This window comes from Hibiscus syriacus, unplaced genomic scaffold (genome assembly GCF_006381635.1).
Source record: "Hibiscus syriacus cultivar Baekdansim isolate YM2019G1 unplaced genomic scaffold, ASM638163v2 tig00109980_pilon, whole genome shotgun sequence".
Classification (NCBI taxonomy): Eukaryota; Viridiplantae; Streptophyta; class Magnoliopsida; order Malvales; family Malvaceae; genus Hibiscus; species Hibiscus syriacus.
In genome coordinates, this window is record NW_024062547.1 from 1079567 (window position 1) to 1097504 (window position 17938).

The following is a 17938-nucleotide window of genomic DNA, read 5'->3' on the forward strand; positions in this document are numbered from 1 at the left end:
CTCGGTTGCTTCAATATTGGATAGAGCTTCTTCAAGGATCATTTCAAGGTTGTTAAACCTTCTAATGAGTCAAGTACTGATACCAATTGTTAGGATTTGATGAAGCTCAATTTGATCAACCAAATAATTTTTTCCAAGAGGGGTTAAAGTAGATTTGAGAAAACTTTAGGGATTAAGGAGATTTAAGAATGAGAAAATTGATGTGCAAAGATTTATAGGGGTTTGACTTCTCAACGAAGTCTACATCTATTGCCTTAGCTCATTGTCGACAGTAGTTTGCATATGGTTATTTATTATTATTATTATTAATTAAATTTTGTCTTTCTTCTCAGACCAAAATTACAAGCCCAAGTTTGACCCCAATTACAAAAAGATTATTTGACCCAAACCCCAAGCCCAACTATAGTAGACCCAAATGGTATGTAACCCACCCAAGTGAGGCCCAAATAACTAGGGTTTGTCACCTTTAGCCTAGCGCCGCCAAGAACCACAACCAGCATATCTAGACCCATCCAACAGTCTAGATCGAGTCTTAACTACCGCCCGTTTCACCCACTCCCCGGCCACCGATGCCTCCATAAGTCCGAAGCCCTGCCATGTCAGAAACAAGTTAACAATAAACCCCGAACTCACACGCCACACAAGATGACATTTTTGTAATAATTGTATATAAAAAATATACAAAAAAATCTATAATATTTAGGGGTTATAAAACCCTGGACACGTCTTGTAAAAAAGGGTATGGGCTTTGAGTTTTCAGTTTCAAATAAAAGCAAACAAAAAAATGCAGAACCTTTAAAAGGTATAATTTTTTTTGTGTTCTTTAGGTGTTCGAAAACAAAGAAAAAATAGCAACAAAAAAAAAGTAAGCCTTGCATGTAAGAATAGAATTGAGAGAAGAGTAGATCGAGTGTTGCCTGAATCGTCGGAAGGCGTTTCGTCTTTGTCGAAAGTCGTCGGAGCGTGAGAAAGCCGAAGCTTTTCGGGGCTTTTAGGGAGTGTTTATGTAACATCCCAAAATACGGGTTAGTGACTAAATTGTAAAACTTCAGAATGTGTTGATTAAAGTGAGATATTTGAATAGTGTAATGATTTGTTCGATAATATTTCCTGAAAATAATTAGTAATTATCAAAGGAATTAAGGGACAAAATGGTCATTTAATATGAAAGATATTTTGTTATCTCTTTATGAAGAGATAAACGTTGGGGGAGAGTATTTAGAAAACTCTTCTTCTTCTTACCTTCTTCTTCTCCAACGTGCAGAGCATAAGGTGAGTTTTCTATTTGTTGGTTATTTTTTAAATTAAAGGTTAGGTTTTAATCATTAGATGATAACTTAAGAAAATGAGTTTTTATATGAAATCATGGAAAAGAGTTGATAAGTTGAATTTGAAGTTAAATTTGACTTGTCATCATGTTAATTAAGGAATATGAAGTGTTAGAATTGTATTTAGAACATATTGAAATTTGAGTATGATTCTTGAATTACATATGAAGGATAAAATTTTGAGGTTATGGATGGTTTTCATGGATATAAGTTGGTTTAAGTAATGGTAGTTGAGTATAATGACATGATAGGGTTTAAAATAGAAGAATTGAGGGAAGAATTGATGATTCTAGTATGTGCAGGGGAACAGATTCCCCCTGGGGGCATCGATTCCCCGAGAACAGATTCCCCCTGGGGGGTATCGATTCCCCCTTAAATGAAAAAAATAGAATTTGATTCATTAAACCGATTTAAGTTGTTAACATCAAGGTTAAGGTTTAGGCTTCTGATAGTTGTTTTGAAATGTTATATTTATGTAGATATTGAGCCTAAACAAGTTCTGGAATAATCAAAGGATTAGAATTGATTCAAATCAAACAAGGCTAAGGTGAGTGCAATTTTAATTGTACTTATATTATTGAACGAACATTGGCTTGCGATGAGCTAGTGACAGAGTTACTATGGTAAGAAGTGACTCCTAAAATGTTATTTGATTTGTGATGCATGCAAAACATTATATATGGATGTTTTATACATCATTGGGAAGTATTTTTGATAAGTATATTTCCATGTTTGAATGCATAATTCCATAAGCACAAGCATGTGATTGATATGGATATTATGTGTGCATGAGTACATGAAAGTGGGCATATGTGTCTTATGTTATTTTATGTGACATGATTGATGTGAACATATGAGAATAAAATATGAGATACGTGAAATTAATATATGTGAATACATTCATATGTGAGCAAGATATAACATATGTGTTTACATGAACACATGAGAAATAATATAAGCTATATGATATGATCTACATGATTACATGTACATATAATACATGTGATATGATATGAACCTATGTGAAATGGGTTATATAAAAGGGGATCTATGAGATCATACGAGAATGTTATACAATGATCTATGAGATTATACAAGAATGATACAAGTGATGTGAACAATAATAAATGATAATGTGTTATGTGATATGAGAGCTAGTGGTATAGTTGGCATGCCAGGAGTCGAGGGTTACATATGTCCTATAAGACATATGATAGGTCCTACGGGACACAGATTACATCTTTCGAGATGACAGGTCTTTCGGGACACAGATGACATCCTTTGGGATGATAGGTCCTTCGGGACATAATTTATACGAGCTGTGGTGACAACATATGTGTGCACAACCTCAACGTACTCACATACCTCTATTCTCAATAATATACATGGGCAATACAATTTAAAGATAAATTAAAGTGAAAGTGGCACAAGAAAGTAAGTTTTACACGTGCATGACATGCTTATATATGTTATCGTTAATAGATACATGCATGTGGAAATGTCATGATCAAATGATAAGAATACATATTCATGAATTTGTTGTTAAATGTTTATTTATTGCCTCACTAAGTCTATAAATTAGCTTGTAAGTGATTTACACGTAGGTACCAAGAAACGAGAAGAGCAAGAATAGAAGTGGCAAGGATAGTATTATTACTAGAAGATCAGATCAGAAGTAATCGACAAAGTATGTATTTTGGTGTGTATAGAGTGTTGGCATGTAATAAGTCGTTAATTACGAGTACTCTGATGGAGTTTGTATTTTGTGGTATTTTTTTTATGTAAATTAACGTATTTTGCTTTAAACAAAGTTTTAAATTTCTCTGTTTTTCAAAAGAGTCAAAGTTTGAAAAGTCAATGTGACACCTCAGACTTGTATTCGAGTCGGGTACGGGTTGGGGTGTTACAGTTTAAGGATTCATCATTATTAATTTCACTCATTTGATTGATTTTTTGATTATCATTATTAACTTCATCGATGTCAACTAAAATTTAAACCATTCAGATTCAAGATGTGTCCACACAAAGGACAAAGATAATGCGCAAACACAAAGAAAAATTTGTGTTATCCATTACTTGGGTACACAAGTTGTCTTATCACACTACATTGACTTTTTAAAAAGTTCATCATGAGCCTATAAAACTTGTAAATGGTTTTTAAAATCTAATTATTAGAATTTCTACACCGAAATTAGTGAATCTATGTCTCACATTAAAATTAAAGTAAAAAAATCATTGCACAAAGGATTTTGAAATCTATATTTTAAAATTGATAAGAACCTCATCTTTGGTGTAAATTCCCCTTGGTTATTTCCCAACATTTGTTTGTTGATTTGTTGTGCTTCGTTGTACACAAAAATGATTAAACTCAAACAAAATAAATATATCTTAAGATTGTTAGATAAATCATTAATCCAAAAATAAAATAGTAAAATAATGATAATATTGTTTAAATATTATTATAAAAATTAAAGATAAATTTCAAGTTTCATATGTCTTAAGATTGTTACAAGTATAAAAATCTGAGACAATAAAAAAAATAAAAATAAAAATTATTAAAATATAAAAGAAAGAGTATATAAATAAATATTTGATTTTTGACAGAATAAACGAATGAGAACGAGTTGAGCCATGTAGCTACACAATTTTCTTAAGACAACTTTTTGATTTGTCCTTGGTACTTGAATTTGTAGAAAATTGTGTTGAATTGTGTTTAACCCAAAAAGGTTTACACACTATTTATAATGTTTTTTCGGAGAAAATAATATATGATTAAAATTAAAATATAACAATCCTTTCAGAACTACAATATCATATTTTAATCAAATATAAATCCATGAGTTTAATCGAATACAACTTCATGAATTGCATAATATTATTATGTTAATATTTGAATTTAATGAAATTATAAAATATTCTTTTAATTCAGAATATTTAAAAAGACATGTCAATTTGATTATCTTATGACTTTTGCTCCTATAGCAATAAAAAATCTTTTTTCTTTGATAGTTAATTTTCAGTGGAATTTACAATAATTTGATAAGAATCCATTCCTCCACAGTATTATTGAAGAAGAAATTTACATAAAAGTTCCTCTTGGTTTTGAATCTAAGAAGAAAGCACTTTATGGTTTCAAATAGTCTTCACGAATCCATTTTGAGAGATTTACTAAGTCAATGATCTCACTAGAATATAAACAAAGTCAAGGTGATCATACATTATTCACAAAACACTCAAAACTCTAGAAAAGTTACAACATTTCTAGTGTATTTAGATGAAATCATAGTTACAAGAAATGACATTGAAATAATGAAGAACTTGAAAGATTGTCTTTTGTAGGAATGTAACACCTAAAAGCTAGGAAAGTTGATATACCTCTTAGGCATTATGGTAGAACATTCAAAGTAAAAGATTTTCACCTCTCAACAAAAAATTATGCTTGACTTATTGAAAGAAACTTGCAAAATAGTTGAGACACCAATTGAGTTTAATCATGGGTTATTTGATACACCAGAAGAATCTATGATGGATAGAGGATCATACCAAAGGCTAGTTAGATATTTAATATGTTTGGCATGCACAAGATTATATATAGCCTTTGTAGTGAGTATTCAACCAACTTATTCATGGTAAGAAAAATCACATCTCAAAGCAGTAAGTAGGATTCTACAATACTTAAAAGACAACCTAAGAAAAGGAATTTTGTTCAAACATAAAATAAACTCAAACATTACACTAAAAAACATATATAGATGAAAATTATTCAGGATCTTTACTTGATAAAAAGTCATCATTTGAGTATTATATAATTCTATGAGTAAATCTTATAACATTGAGGAGTAAAAGAAAGAAATGTAGTAGAAAAATTAAGAGCTAAATTAGAATTTGGATTGATGATTTTAGGAGTACGTGAATGAATCTGAGTATAGATAATCCTAGATGACCTAAGAATAAGGTGGGAAGGAACCATGGATTTTACTATTATAATAAATCAACTATTAATATTATTCACAATCTTATTCAATATTATCGAACAAAATATATTAAAGTTGATAGGCATTTTATTAGATAAAATTATACATTAATATAATTTGTACTTCATTCATATCTACCAAAGGCTAGTTGACAAATGTGCTTACTAAAAGTATGATAAATCAGGTTTTTCGAGAAATACTAAACAAGCTGGGAATGAAAGATACCCATTCATTAACTTGAGGAGGAATGTTAGAATCTAATGTGTAGAAGTCTTGTGTGTTTATGAGTCTTTTATGGTAAGAAAGTACAAGTCTTAGGAGTCGTTGTAATCTCCATCTCTAGACATTATTCTATCTTTAATGAAAAAAGTCTTATTAGAAGTTATAGACTCATTTTATTTAACAAATGTAATCTACTATTTAATAATTAAATTTATCTTGCATCATCTCTTTTATTTTCTCCTATCTGATAACTGAATCATTGTTATTTGGCGTGACGCCATTTAATTATTATCATTGATTAATATCATGTATTTAGTTGTTAGGTTTGTTATCATTATATTCCTCGTACACTTTGAGAGTTGTGTAGAATATTTTGTTTTTCAGAAGAAAGTGAACCGTTACATTACATTTGTCATCAGTATGTTAATTAATATTTATTAACATTTTAACCTTATATGGATATATGTTTATTTTACTTGGTTATAATAATTTTAATTATTTAAATAATATTATCTTAATTAATTGGAATTCTTAATAATGCAGAAATTAAATTAAAATATTTTAAAATTTAGTTGTTCCTTTAAATAATATTGGTTGTTCTTTTTAGTTGTGCCTTTAAACTATTTTATTTAACAACTAATACCTTAAAATTCTATTTATTTTAAATAATTCCTTTTTGGATGATCAATATTTTTATGATAGGATAACTTTAACAACACAATTGAAAAAACAAGCATGATTTCTTTTGTTATTATGCCTTTATCTCAAATCGATTGATAATTTTATTTTAAGGTAAATTATCTCTAAGGTCACTAAACTATTGGCCTGTTTCTATCTTGACAAGTGAACTGAGTTTTTTTTATCAATTAAGTCACTAAACTTTCAATCCAAATTCAATCAAGTCTTCCACTATTAACAATTTACCTAATTACTAACATGGTAATTAAATAAATTTATATAATAGTTCATTTAATCCTCATTACTTGCATAATATATCAATTTGGTATTAATTTTAGTTAGAAATAATTTAGTAAATTTATTCCTCCAATAAAATGATGTTAATATATATAATGTTGTTAATTATAAACCAAAATATGAGAGTTGGTTTAGTGATTTAGTGGTTAGGTGTGTTAATTATCTTATAATTAAAATTATGATCCAAATTGATATATAAGTAATAAAGACCAAATGTGTGATCTTGGAGGTAGTTTTTCCTAAATGTGTCATTGCATTTATAATATTATTTTTTATAGAAAATAATGTTATTTGAATGATTATAAAATAGGGAAAAACAATTTTAAAAATTAACTAAAAGAAGTATGAGATTTTAAATAAGATAATTATAAATTATATTCTAATTTTATATTTCTCGACTACAATTTTTTTAGATATCACTACATTGTTGAACTTATAACTTACTAGCACATAACATGCTATATAAAAATTTAAAATTAATAAATAATAAATTTTGATGCACTCATGATGAGAATGAAAAAATATTGTATATAAAAAAATATTTTTTTTATAGAAAATACTTATATATATATATTTATGCATTTTATGTTCATTTTTTTATTAATCTAGGGTGCTTACAAGTTGTAGTATCTATTCTAAAGACTTTCAACCATTTGACAATAAACGCTCAAATACCTTCCATTGTGTTCGATTATTAAGTATTGATTTTTAGTTGTTTTATTTAAAGATAAGACAAGGTTATATATCAATAGTGAAAAAGGACATAATAACAAGAGAGTCCTCAATATTTATTTATTTTTTAAAATGTAGCCTTAAAATTGTCATACCGTATTAACAAAAAAAATCATTTACAAAGGATTTATTTTTAAAAATTGAAAATTTAAAGTTTAAATTAAAAAAATACAATTAAGAAGAGGGGCAAACATTGAGTTTATTGACCTTGACGTTTGAATATGGTGATGAATTTATTGACCTCGTCCAGATTCATGCACTATAATTATTAATGGAGAATTAATTAAAGAGAATTGGTGACACGCGCGGAAGAGTAACGTGAAGTTTCTATGTAAAAGAATGTAGCAGACGGCATAAACCACTAGGCATCGAGCCAGGCTGACAAAAACCAAACGGGAAACCTTTGTTTTATATATATTTGGCGAAGAGAAAATCATCCAATCGGCGTTAAGTTTTAGAATTAGAGGAATCTGGTTTTGCGAAGAGAAGAAAAAGGCTGGGATCGTCTTTGTTTTGTTTTGTTTCTGAAGGAAGAGAAAGAGAGGTTGAAAAAGCTTCAAAAATGGCGGTTTTTAGAGTTTCACGAGGTTTGATTATTGACGGTTTTGTTTGATTTTTTTATCAATGGAAATGCCCAGTCGCAGATCCAACTACTCGCTCCTTAGTCAGCATCCTGACGATCAGTATTCCGTGTCTCTATCAGGAGGCCCACCGCCGTTTTACGATTCGCTTTCCAGCGAAGCTACGACTAGTAGAATCAGCAAAGTGAAATCAGAGAGAGGTTTATTGGATTGGGATCAGAATCAGAGTCAGAACCAAGGCCAGAACATGCAGCTAGCGAGTCGAATCGGTGGAGGAGGGAATACTTATGGGTCGTCAATCGGGCATCAACGGCACTCGAGCGGGAGTAGTTTCGGTGCGAGCTCGTTATCTGGAGATTATTATGTGCCTACGCTTTCTACGACGGCGGCGAACGAAATTGATTCATTCGTGTACGGCTACGATGGGAGCTTTAGGCATGGGGAATTTGGAACGAAAGTTGGGGGTTCGTCGTCGGGGAAAAGCTGGGCGCAGCAAACGGAGGAGAGTTATCAGTTGCAGTTGGCGTTGGCTTTGAGGCTTTCTTCTGAAGCTACCTGTTCTGATGATCTGAATTTTTTGGATCCGATTCCGGATGATTCTGCAATTCGGTCGGCTAGTTCTAGCTCTGCGGAGACAGTTTCGCATCGGTTCTGGGTAAGTTTCCTTGAGAATTTATTTGCTTTATGTTTCTTCGCACTATGAGCTTGTTTTAATGAACCAATGTTCATCAACACCAGGAGATTGAAAAGAAATATGAATAGCTGAATATAATAAGTGTTACAGTGAATGTAGTTCATTTTAGATATTTTAAAGATTTTCCATGAGATAACCTGGATAATAGGCGTGAATTCTGAGCTTGAGTTGTGATCCCGAATTATGCATAGGATAGGTCCGATAGGATGTGAAAAGTTGGTTGGAGCTATCATTAGTTTTCCAATTGTTCAGGCTTAGTCCAATTTGGACTTCGGGGGATAAGATGATCAGTTGCCATTTTTGAAAATAATTGTTATTTGCAATTAAGAAAATGAATATTATAAGGTGGAAGTAGTTGCTTAATTCCGTGATCAAAATGTAGCAGCGTCAATGTTAGTGCCACATAAATTGTGGTTGAACTATTATTACTCTGGTGAGCCTGCGTAGATGGATGTAGTATTAATGGGGCACATGTATACTAAAGAACTATACTTGCCTTGACAAGAATCATTTACAAATAAAAATGCATGTGAAATGGTTACTCACTTTTATTTCCTTTTCTCTTTTGTTTAAATAAGATGGGGATTCCATTCACCAATTAGATAGTAAAAAATGTTTGTTTTGATAGTAGATTTCAGGTACGCTATTTAGAAAAATAATAATGTTTAGAGGTTAAAATGTTGAAATGAGAAAAGTGCTGTCTTAGATAGACGCCAGTAAAGATGTCTACTAAATAATGGGTGCGTGTGAAAAGGGTTTATGCAAATTATATTGCTAATGATGATCGCTATGATATTTTCTGAGTGTATCTATTTTGTATCCTATGTTATTTGTTGTCAACGTGGGTTAATTAAGAGTATATAAGTTGCCTGGCATTTGAAATACACGCGCACAGATTAGGGAAGTTAGTGAAGTTTCAGGATTGCGCTGATAATAATTTGGATATTCAAGTATACTGTTACATGCATCAGGTTAATGGCTGCTTATCATACTTCAACAAAGTTCCTGATGGGTTCTATTCAATGCATGGATTGAATTCATATGTCTGGATTGTGTGCACTGAATTGCATGAACACGGTCGAATTCCATCAATTGAATCTCTAAGATCTGTTGATCCAAATGTCGATTTGCCACTAGAAGTGATATTAGTTGACCGAAGAAGTGATCCTGGCTTAAAGGAACTCCAAAATAGAGTCCACAACATTTCTTGTAGGTGCATAACCACAAAAGAAGTAGTCGATCAGTTAGCGAAGCTTGTATGCACTCGCATGGGGTGAGTCTTGTATACCATGAATGCACAAATTTTCGACATTCATGCAATTTTGTTTCACATTGGTGATGAATTGTTTTATTTCTTTCCCAAGGGGTTCAACCACTACTGGAGAAGATGACTTTGTTTCCTTTTGGAGGCAGTGCAGTGACGATTTAAAAGATTGCTTAGGTTCAGTTGTGCTTCCTATAGGAAGCCTATCTGTTGGCCTTTGCAGACATCGAGCTTTACTATTCAAAGTAAGGGTCTTGACATTTTATGGTGTTTTATTTCACCTGAGAGGTTATATTGGTATTTTTGGCTTTAGTTATAGTTAATATGGTATGACTTGACTTTTTCTTTTGCCAAAGATTATACAACTTTACTACATCTAAGTAGGAGCAGGTTCCTTTTATAAAATGTGTTCCCCTTTAAGCGGTGAGGATTCATTCATGGTTCAACTATAATTTGTGCAGGTGCTAGCAGACACTATCGATCTACCATGTCGAATTGCGAAGGGCTGCAAATATTGTAAAAGAGATGATGCTTCCTCCTGCCTTGTTCGCTTTGGACTTGACAGGTAGCTTAACCATCACTGTGGTATTTTTTTTGCCTTAACTTTTTTTTATTTATAACCCTTTTAATATTTTTTATTCTTTAAAAATTCTGATCCTCTTTTGGTATAATTTGTGTTTGAATGGCAATATTTTGCTGACAAAACAAACCTAGCAAATTTTAATTGTTTTCACATGGAAACTAATTTTTTTTTACCTCACTTGCATGATGTCTCTGCATTGCCGATTGTGTCTCTTTCTTCATTTTGATCTATGATTTGTGAAAAAGTTAGTTTATAACTATCTTGGTAAAATATTTGCTGTATGAGAGAAAAATTTCACCAAGCCTGCCTTTGTGATTTCAGGGAGTATCTTGTTGATTTAATTGGGAACCCAGGTTACCTATGCGAGCCTGATTCCTTGATCAATGGTCCATCTTCAATATCAATTCCGTCCCCATTGCGTTTTCCATGTCTCAAACCAGCTATACCTGCCATTGATTTCGGGTCATTGGCCAAACAGTACTTTTCGGACTGTGAATCACTTAATCTTGTATTTGATGTTGCTCCAGCAGGTAAAGTTTCAGTTATCATCTATTTAAACTCTGAATCACTTGTTAATAACCAGAGAAACAAAATAGGGAGAAAGAATTAATCATTCTTTCTGTATAAAACTCAGAAATTACAAGAACGTAGTCATCTATCCTATGCAACTAGCCAGTCTGTCAAAAATAATTATAGAATAAAATTCCTAATTGTTGGTAAATTAATCTTAAACAACCAGTAACTTATGATTTGCATAAGTGGTATAAAGCAACAAATGTCCCTACATGTGAGTATGTAAGGGCAGCTGCCTTCCATATTTTTACTCTAGTATCAAGCAACAAATATGTCCTGTAAATGTGTGATTCAATTGCATTGTTGAGCCATGACATCATGAGGGAATTTTCTGAGTCCTACTGATCATAAGTAGGAACGTTCTCTTTGGGCCTTTTTAAATGTCCAGTAATATACCCCTGGCAATCATTTGGCCTTGATGAACAACAAATGTGATTTCCACAATGTAAGATAGTTGTTCCCATCAAGCTTTACGAGGCTGATTTGCAGAGGGGTTGTTGAGGCTAATTATTTTTTTGTTCTCTGCCATTTCCTTATTTCTCCTTCAAATATAAAATAATAAGGCAGAAAAAATAATCCAAGAAAAAAGGACTTAAAAAAGAAAAGCTTTAAGCAAAGCATCTAACTAGCCCCAATCAGTAGGGGGTGGGGGTGGAAAAAGCCCAAGGAAGATGATGATAGGAGAAACCACCTCCACGGGGGTTTGCGTCACGCGCCGCGTGGACAAAGGCGCCAAATCTTCTGATGGCACATGAGGCTTACATGTAGAGAGAGAGAGGTGGTCAGACTCTTGGGTTTTCCTGGAAATGTGGCTGAGGGTCTCCTAAGGGTGGCGGGGAGAAGAAATAACTGGGTTAAGGGTGTAAGTACCAAGATTTTGTTTTCCAGGGTTTGAGTGAAAAAACAAATTTTGGTCCCTAAATTGTAATTCTAGGCTACAAAAATAAAATAGGGAGAAAGAACAATTCACTCTTTATGTATAGAACTCATAAGTTACAAGGTATTTATACAAGACGGTAGTCACCTATCTAAGGCAACTACCTAAGCTTTCAAAGGAATACTTGCATAATAAAATCCATAATTGTTAGTCAATTAGTTCCAAAAAATAAGTAACTGATGATTGCATAATCTGTAATAGCTGTCATATAATAAATATCACTTGATCTTGCATTTGCATGTTGCTTCACCAGGTAAAGTTTCAGTTACCATCTACATGAAGCGCTTTAATGAATGCCCTTTATTTCCTTTGAGATTATAGACTTTAGCCTTCCATTTGGCCTGAAAGTATCTAGTTTTGTTTGATCATCTGCTAGGGAATGCAGAAAGATTTTTCATATTTGGTGAAGTGCCTTCACTGGTATGCTGTACGTTAAAGTTTGACTGCACTGTTTCAAGTTTTTGTAGGTTTTTTTTGGCATTTTCACTGACGGTATTTGTCTTCTATTTTAACCGTTTCTTATGAATCTTCTATTGAGATTTAGACAAGGCCTTCTGTTGAGAATTTTCTACTGGAGCCTGATTCAAGCTTTGTCTTAAATATTGCTTTGAATTACGGGGGGAAAACCCAAAAAGTGTCGCAGTTTTTATCTGAACAAGCATTAATAAATACATATTTTCAATTGCTCCTTCTTGTTGGTTGCACTTTTATAACCTCTTTGAGGCTGCATTTCTATATCTGCAAATACATTAAAATTTTGTTAATGAACACCGGACTGTGTTTTATGAAGAAATATAGTGTTTTATATGAACTATGTTTGTGACTTAAAATATGATACCTTTTCTAGTGATTCATCCATAACTATGTAAAATTGTGGTTCAACTTTTGATTCCGTATTCATCCGGTGTCTAATTAAGCTATAGTTTTCCATTTCAGGTGCTACTACAAATGAAGAAAATTTTGGATTCTCTCTTTATCCCAATAAACACGATAAGATTGACACAGAGAGAAATAAGCTTGTGCAGATTTCAAGTAATATAGATGGTATTTCACTGTTGCCCCAACCTAACATTGCTCGGCCAACTTCTCACGATAGAGATTCCCAGTATTCTCAGCCTATAGTACACTCAAAGAACATTATTAAAGATCCTTCAAAGCACATCTCTCTGGTAGGACATAAGGATGTCCCAGCAGTTGTCTTGTCTGAACCGATGGGGTGTGTGGCTAAGGATTCAAGGTTTACTGAGGGCAGTGAGCTTGTACCCAGCAAACCAAGTAGGGAACTTGCCCTTGAAGTTGATGATTTGGATATTCCGTGGAGTGATATTGTTTTAAGAGAGAGAATTGGTGCTGGTATTCCCTGGTCCTCCTTTTTTGTGAAGATTTTTACAGTATAGAGACCCTCTATTGTGCTCATAATCCATGAAGTTGCGGTTATACAAGTGTACTTAGGTTTATACATTGTTCTTTTCAGGTTCTTTTGGAACTGTCCATCGTGCTGAATGGAATGGCTCAGTAAGTATCTTTTTAATTATTGTCTTGCTGTTAAAGTTAAATGTTATAGAAGTTTTATATTTGATATCTGCTGTGCCATGTTGTCCATGCTTCATGGTTAACATCTGCTTTCTTGTATTTCAAAATTCTTGTTGTCTTATTGAGAAAATGCAACATTAGGCATTTATATTTGATAAATGGAAGTTGATATATTCAGTAACATGTGCTATAATTGTGAGCATTGATTTAGTAGTTAGGGGTAGTTAAGGAATTTTAGTTTTCTATAAATTGGTGAATTTTAGATTTTCTATAATATGGTGTTCCATGCAGTCCACTTTAGGTGCAAAATCTACGTTATCTTTTTTCTTATCTTTGGATCAATTCCTACACTATAATTTCTTAAGATTCAAATCGAAATGGGCTTGAATTTTAGAAACTCTTTCTCACTGTTGTTCACTTCAGCTCACATCAATTGACCATTGAAACTAAACTCTCAAATCCAAATTATTAATCTTGATACTGTTTTTGCATGTTGTAGTACCAGACTCCTTTTATTCTATAGACCCTTCTAAGCCAACCTTTCTATTTCTGACATGCTCGTTCTCTTTTAGCTATATCGATAAATGGAAAAGGTTCAATAAGGTTAATTTGGCAATACACCTGGATTCGTGTGCGGTTATAGTACAGGGTATTTGTTGAGTCAATTTCTAATTTGCTTAGCAAAGAATCTTCCATTAGGCCCATAGTTTCAATCATCTATTTTGGTGAACGTCTTTTAGTCACCTGTTTGCTACCCTTTTGTTGTATGATTTAACTGGGTTTATCCTATTTTATTTTGGAATTTGGTCCATTTTCTGTGATATTTCTACTTTCAAGCATTCATCGGTTTTGGACTCCCGGATGTATTTCATCTAGTCTAATTTGCAATTGTCTTCACTTGCATGAAATGTGATATTTGGTTTTGTAGTTTACAATTCCTGTAAATCCAAGTAAACATTATTTTTAATTACAGGATGTTGCTGTGAAAATTCTCATGGAACAAGACTTGTATGCTGAACGATTCAAAGAATTTTTGAGGGAGGTATGAATTGGGTGACAATTGGAGCATACTTTGTTCATGAGATTAAGGAAACATTAATTATAAGCTCACGTTCTTGATATGATTTATAATTTCACCCAAACTTTTTGTTAGGTGGCAATAATGAAACGTCTACGTCATCCAAACATTGTTCTTTTTATGGGAGCAGTTACTCAGCCACCAAACTTGTCCATAGTGACAGAATACTTATCAAGGTTTGTTGTTACTGCTTTAATCTCCTTGTTTCATTTTTTAATACCCTCGTATTTGAAAAATTAGAAACAAGGGAAAAGTTCATGTCTTCTTCATAGGATTGAACTAATGTCAGAGGTTGAATTGTTAATCTTGCAGAGGTAGCTTGTTTAGGCTTTTGCATAAGCCTGGTGTGAGGGAGGTGTTGGATGAGAGGCGGCGATTGAGTATGGCTTGTGATGTGGTGGGTATTTAAAGGATTTACTTTCTTTTTGCTTTTTCTTTCCCCAACATCTAATGATATAATCCTTATATTTTGTTTATTGGATTGGTCTAAATCACCCCGCCTTTTTATACACACAGGCAAAGGGAATGAATTATCTTCATAGACACAATCCTCCTATTGTTCATAGAGATTTGAAGTCTCCCAATCTTTTAGTTGATAAAAAATATACTGTGAAGGTAAGACCCTGAATGTTTTGCTGCTGTGAGTTGTATAATGTTTTCACGTAATGGTCTAGTGATAATAAACATCAATATTTTGCCATTTTTGTTTACGGATTTCTTTTTCATGGATGAAATGCTAAGTGATCAACTTTTGCGGATAGTGGAATCTAGGTAGTTCTTAACCATTGTTATGCTGTTACAATTTACAAATGGTAAATGCAGCCATGGTTAACAGTTGATAACAGTTTATCAACTAGTGTTCCAAGATCATATCTGGCACCATGCATAGATGGTGCCAACTTTGTTTATTATAATGTAATTTGCTGCCTTGTTTGTAACCTATATCCAGTACCGTTTTAATTTTTTTAAAGAACGTTTTCAGTTTTGGGCATGTCTGATGTCTGCGGGTTGATACTGCATGCTTCAGAAATTTTAGTCAAGAGGGAATCTCTTGGGCTCTGACTAAGGAAGAGTAGTTGTGTTACACGTTTTCCTACACTCCTGCTTGCTGTTGCATTTTTATGGTGATTTTAATTAGCATAGTTATGATGTCGTTTTTCTATGTTCTGTTGAAGTCCATGTTGATACGGTTTCTAATTTATGGAATTCAAGTTTATTTGCCCTGTTGTAACTTGTACAAAATAGTTATGCAGTTTCAAAGTTCTTGTATCTGTTACCTCACATTGCCTGGCATATACATTCAGGTTTGTGATTTTGGGCTTTCTCGTTTGAAGGCAAACACATTTCTTTCATCCAAGTCGGCAGCTGGAACTGTAAGTTTTACAAATTCTTAATGAAGTCTGGTGTATTTCTTTTCAACAATCAATGTTTATGCTGCGATACTAAATACTGTGTACCTTTTATACTAGCCTGAGTGGATGGCTCCTGAAGTTCTTCGTGATGAGCCATCAAACGAGAAGTCTGATGTATACAGTTTTGGTGTAATTTTGTGGGAACTTGCAACGTTGCAACAACCATGGGGCAATTTAAATCCAGCACAGGTTCGTAGTATCTTGACCCAATCATTTAGTTTTTACGAGCTTTTGGCTAGTAGCATCTTGAAATCTTTGTTAAAAGGAAATGTTTGGTTTTCCCTAAAGATAGCACTTTATCGGTACCTAGTTTGTCAGAATAATTATAAGATGGCAAGATTTCTTAGAGAAAAACCAAGTTTTTAAGCACCATGAACAGCGTTGTACAACCTGACTATGGATCGCATGCTCGAATGACAATTGAACGATGAACTATCTGAATACGCTAAATGTAGACATCTAATATTGACATAAAGTTCAAATTTATCTACATGGTATTAAATACATATACTTTGCACTTTGTGGATTAACGTACGTATAAATTTGTACGTTCAATACCTTTAAAACTGAGGTTTTCTGCCACTCAGACTATTGTATAAATTTGTGTAATTGTTATGCGAGGAGCTAGATTCCTAACAAGCACAGCTCGATGTAAATCTGGCTCGTAGGTTGTAGCAGCTGTTGGTTTCAAGGGCAAAAGGCTTGATATTCCTCGTGATTTGAATCCTCAAGTGGCTGCCATAATTGAAGAATGCTGGGCCAAGTAAGTCTTACATTCTTTTCGTATACGGATCCTGTTAAGCAAATTTTACAGTTATCCATACTAATTGTTGATTAAAATGCAGCGAGCCTTGGAAGCGTCCTTCATTTTCCAACATCATGGAACGATTGAAATCACTGATTAAGCCTTCCACCCCCCAACCAGGGTGTCCCGATGTGCCATTGCTTGCCTGAATGGTCGTGCAACTCCATCAAAGCCTCCTTCATGCACATAATACAGTATTCTTTTTGACATTAAATGCATTGCAAAGGTACATGCTAAATTACTAAAGGTACGCTCTTCTAAACACTCGAGTTTCAGAATTAGCAACATAACATGTGGTCCGCTTTAGGATTTTTTTTTTATAGTTGGATCAAGAATTTACTTTATGTTTTATCATTTTAAGTTGTATTGCAATCAGAAAAGCTTGAGGGTGTTTCGTGTCTGTCCTCGGTATGCAGACGGACATGTTTCTGCCTGATTGCATATACATGTTCTCTTTCATTGTTTACAAGAATTATATCGTTTAACTCCATTGTTTTGTTCACTGATACATTCATTCAATCGACCGATTCTTTGCAGAACTGTGTGTCATGCACGTCTGTTCGCATATATAGCCGACTAGGACCTCGGATTTTTAATATGAACTGAAGTGTAAAGACTAAAGGGGTTTCTGTGGATTTTGTATTTTCAAATGTAATTAGTGGAAAAAGTTGTAGTATATCTCTCTCTCATAATTGTTGCATGTAAAGATTTAACTGGAATTAGATCAATGAGAAGAAACTTATTTGAGAACCCAGCGCTTTTTAACGGGGGTAATCATGATAGAATTTCGGTAAGACTGCCAACGATGGCCGGAGTTATTCAATGAACATGGTGAAATCAAGGGTTAGAGAAGCAATAAAGAAACAAAGGAGAAAGGAAACATAAAGAATGGATCTGATTTGGTTAAATCTAAAATCTCCATCTACACTTTTCATATCATACTAACAATTTTTGAATCCAAATGTTATGATGCTAGATGGGACTTGAGGGGAAAGGGGTGAAAATTAGGGTTCGTCGAGAGAAGGGATTGGGAATTCTACGGAGGAGAAAAGGGGAGTCAAAGTTAACAGAAGTTTTGAAGTTATTAAAGAAAGCGATAGCGTTAAGGAGAGCAAGCCAAACGGCAGCGTTGAAGAGAAGGAAGATGGGCCGGTACCTTACCCGATGGAACCCAAGACTTAAGCTGATAGGAAGGGTCCTCAACTGCACTGGCATAGTTGTTATCCACCTACAGTTGGCAGTACCAA

At 33.3% G+C, this 17938-nt stretch overlaps 1 protein-coding gene across 1 annotated transcript; it reads left to right on the top strand.

The window, feature by feature from the left end:
* Positions 1 to 7614: 7614 nt before the first annotated feature.
* Positions 7615 to 17441, top strand: LOC120211720 (serine/threonine-protein kinase CTR1-like). Its single transcript, XM_039210208.1, has 16 exons — positions 7615 to 8467; positions 9478 to 9779; positions 9871 to 10015; positions 10232 to 10335; positions 10675 to 10883; positions 12800 to 13216; positions 13338 to 13378; positions 14370 to 14438; positions 14550 to 14650; positions 14787 to 14871; positions 14991 to 15089; positions 15779 to 15847; positions 15944 to 16075; positions 16555 to 16649; positions 16732 to 16938; positions 17229 to 17441. The coding sequence occupies exons 1-15, from the start codon at positions 7856 to 7858 to the stop codon at positions 16838 to 16840; spliced, it is 2589 nt and encodes an 862-aa protein (XP_039066139.1). The 5' UTR covers positions 7615 to 7855; the 3' UTR covers positions 16841 to 16938; positions 17229 to 17441.
* Positions 17442 to 17938: the final 497 nt, after the last annotated feature.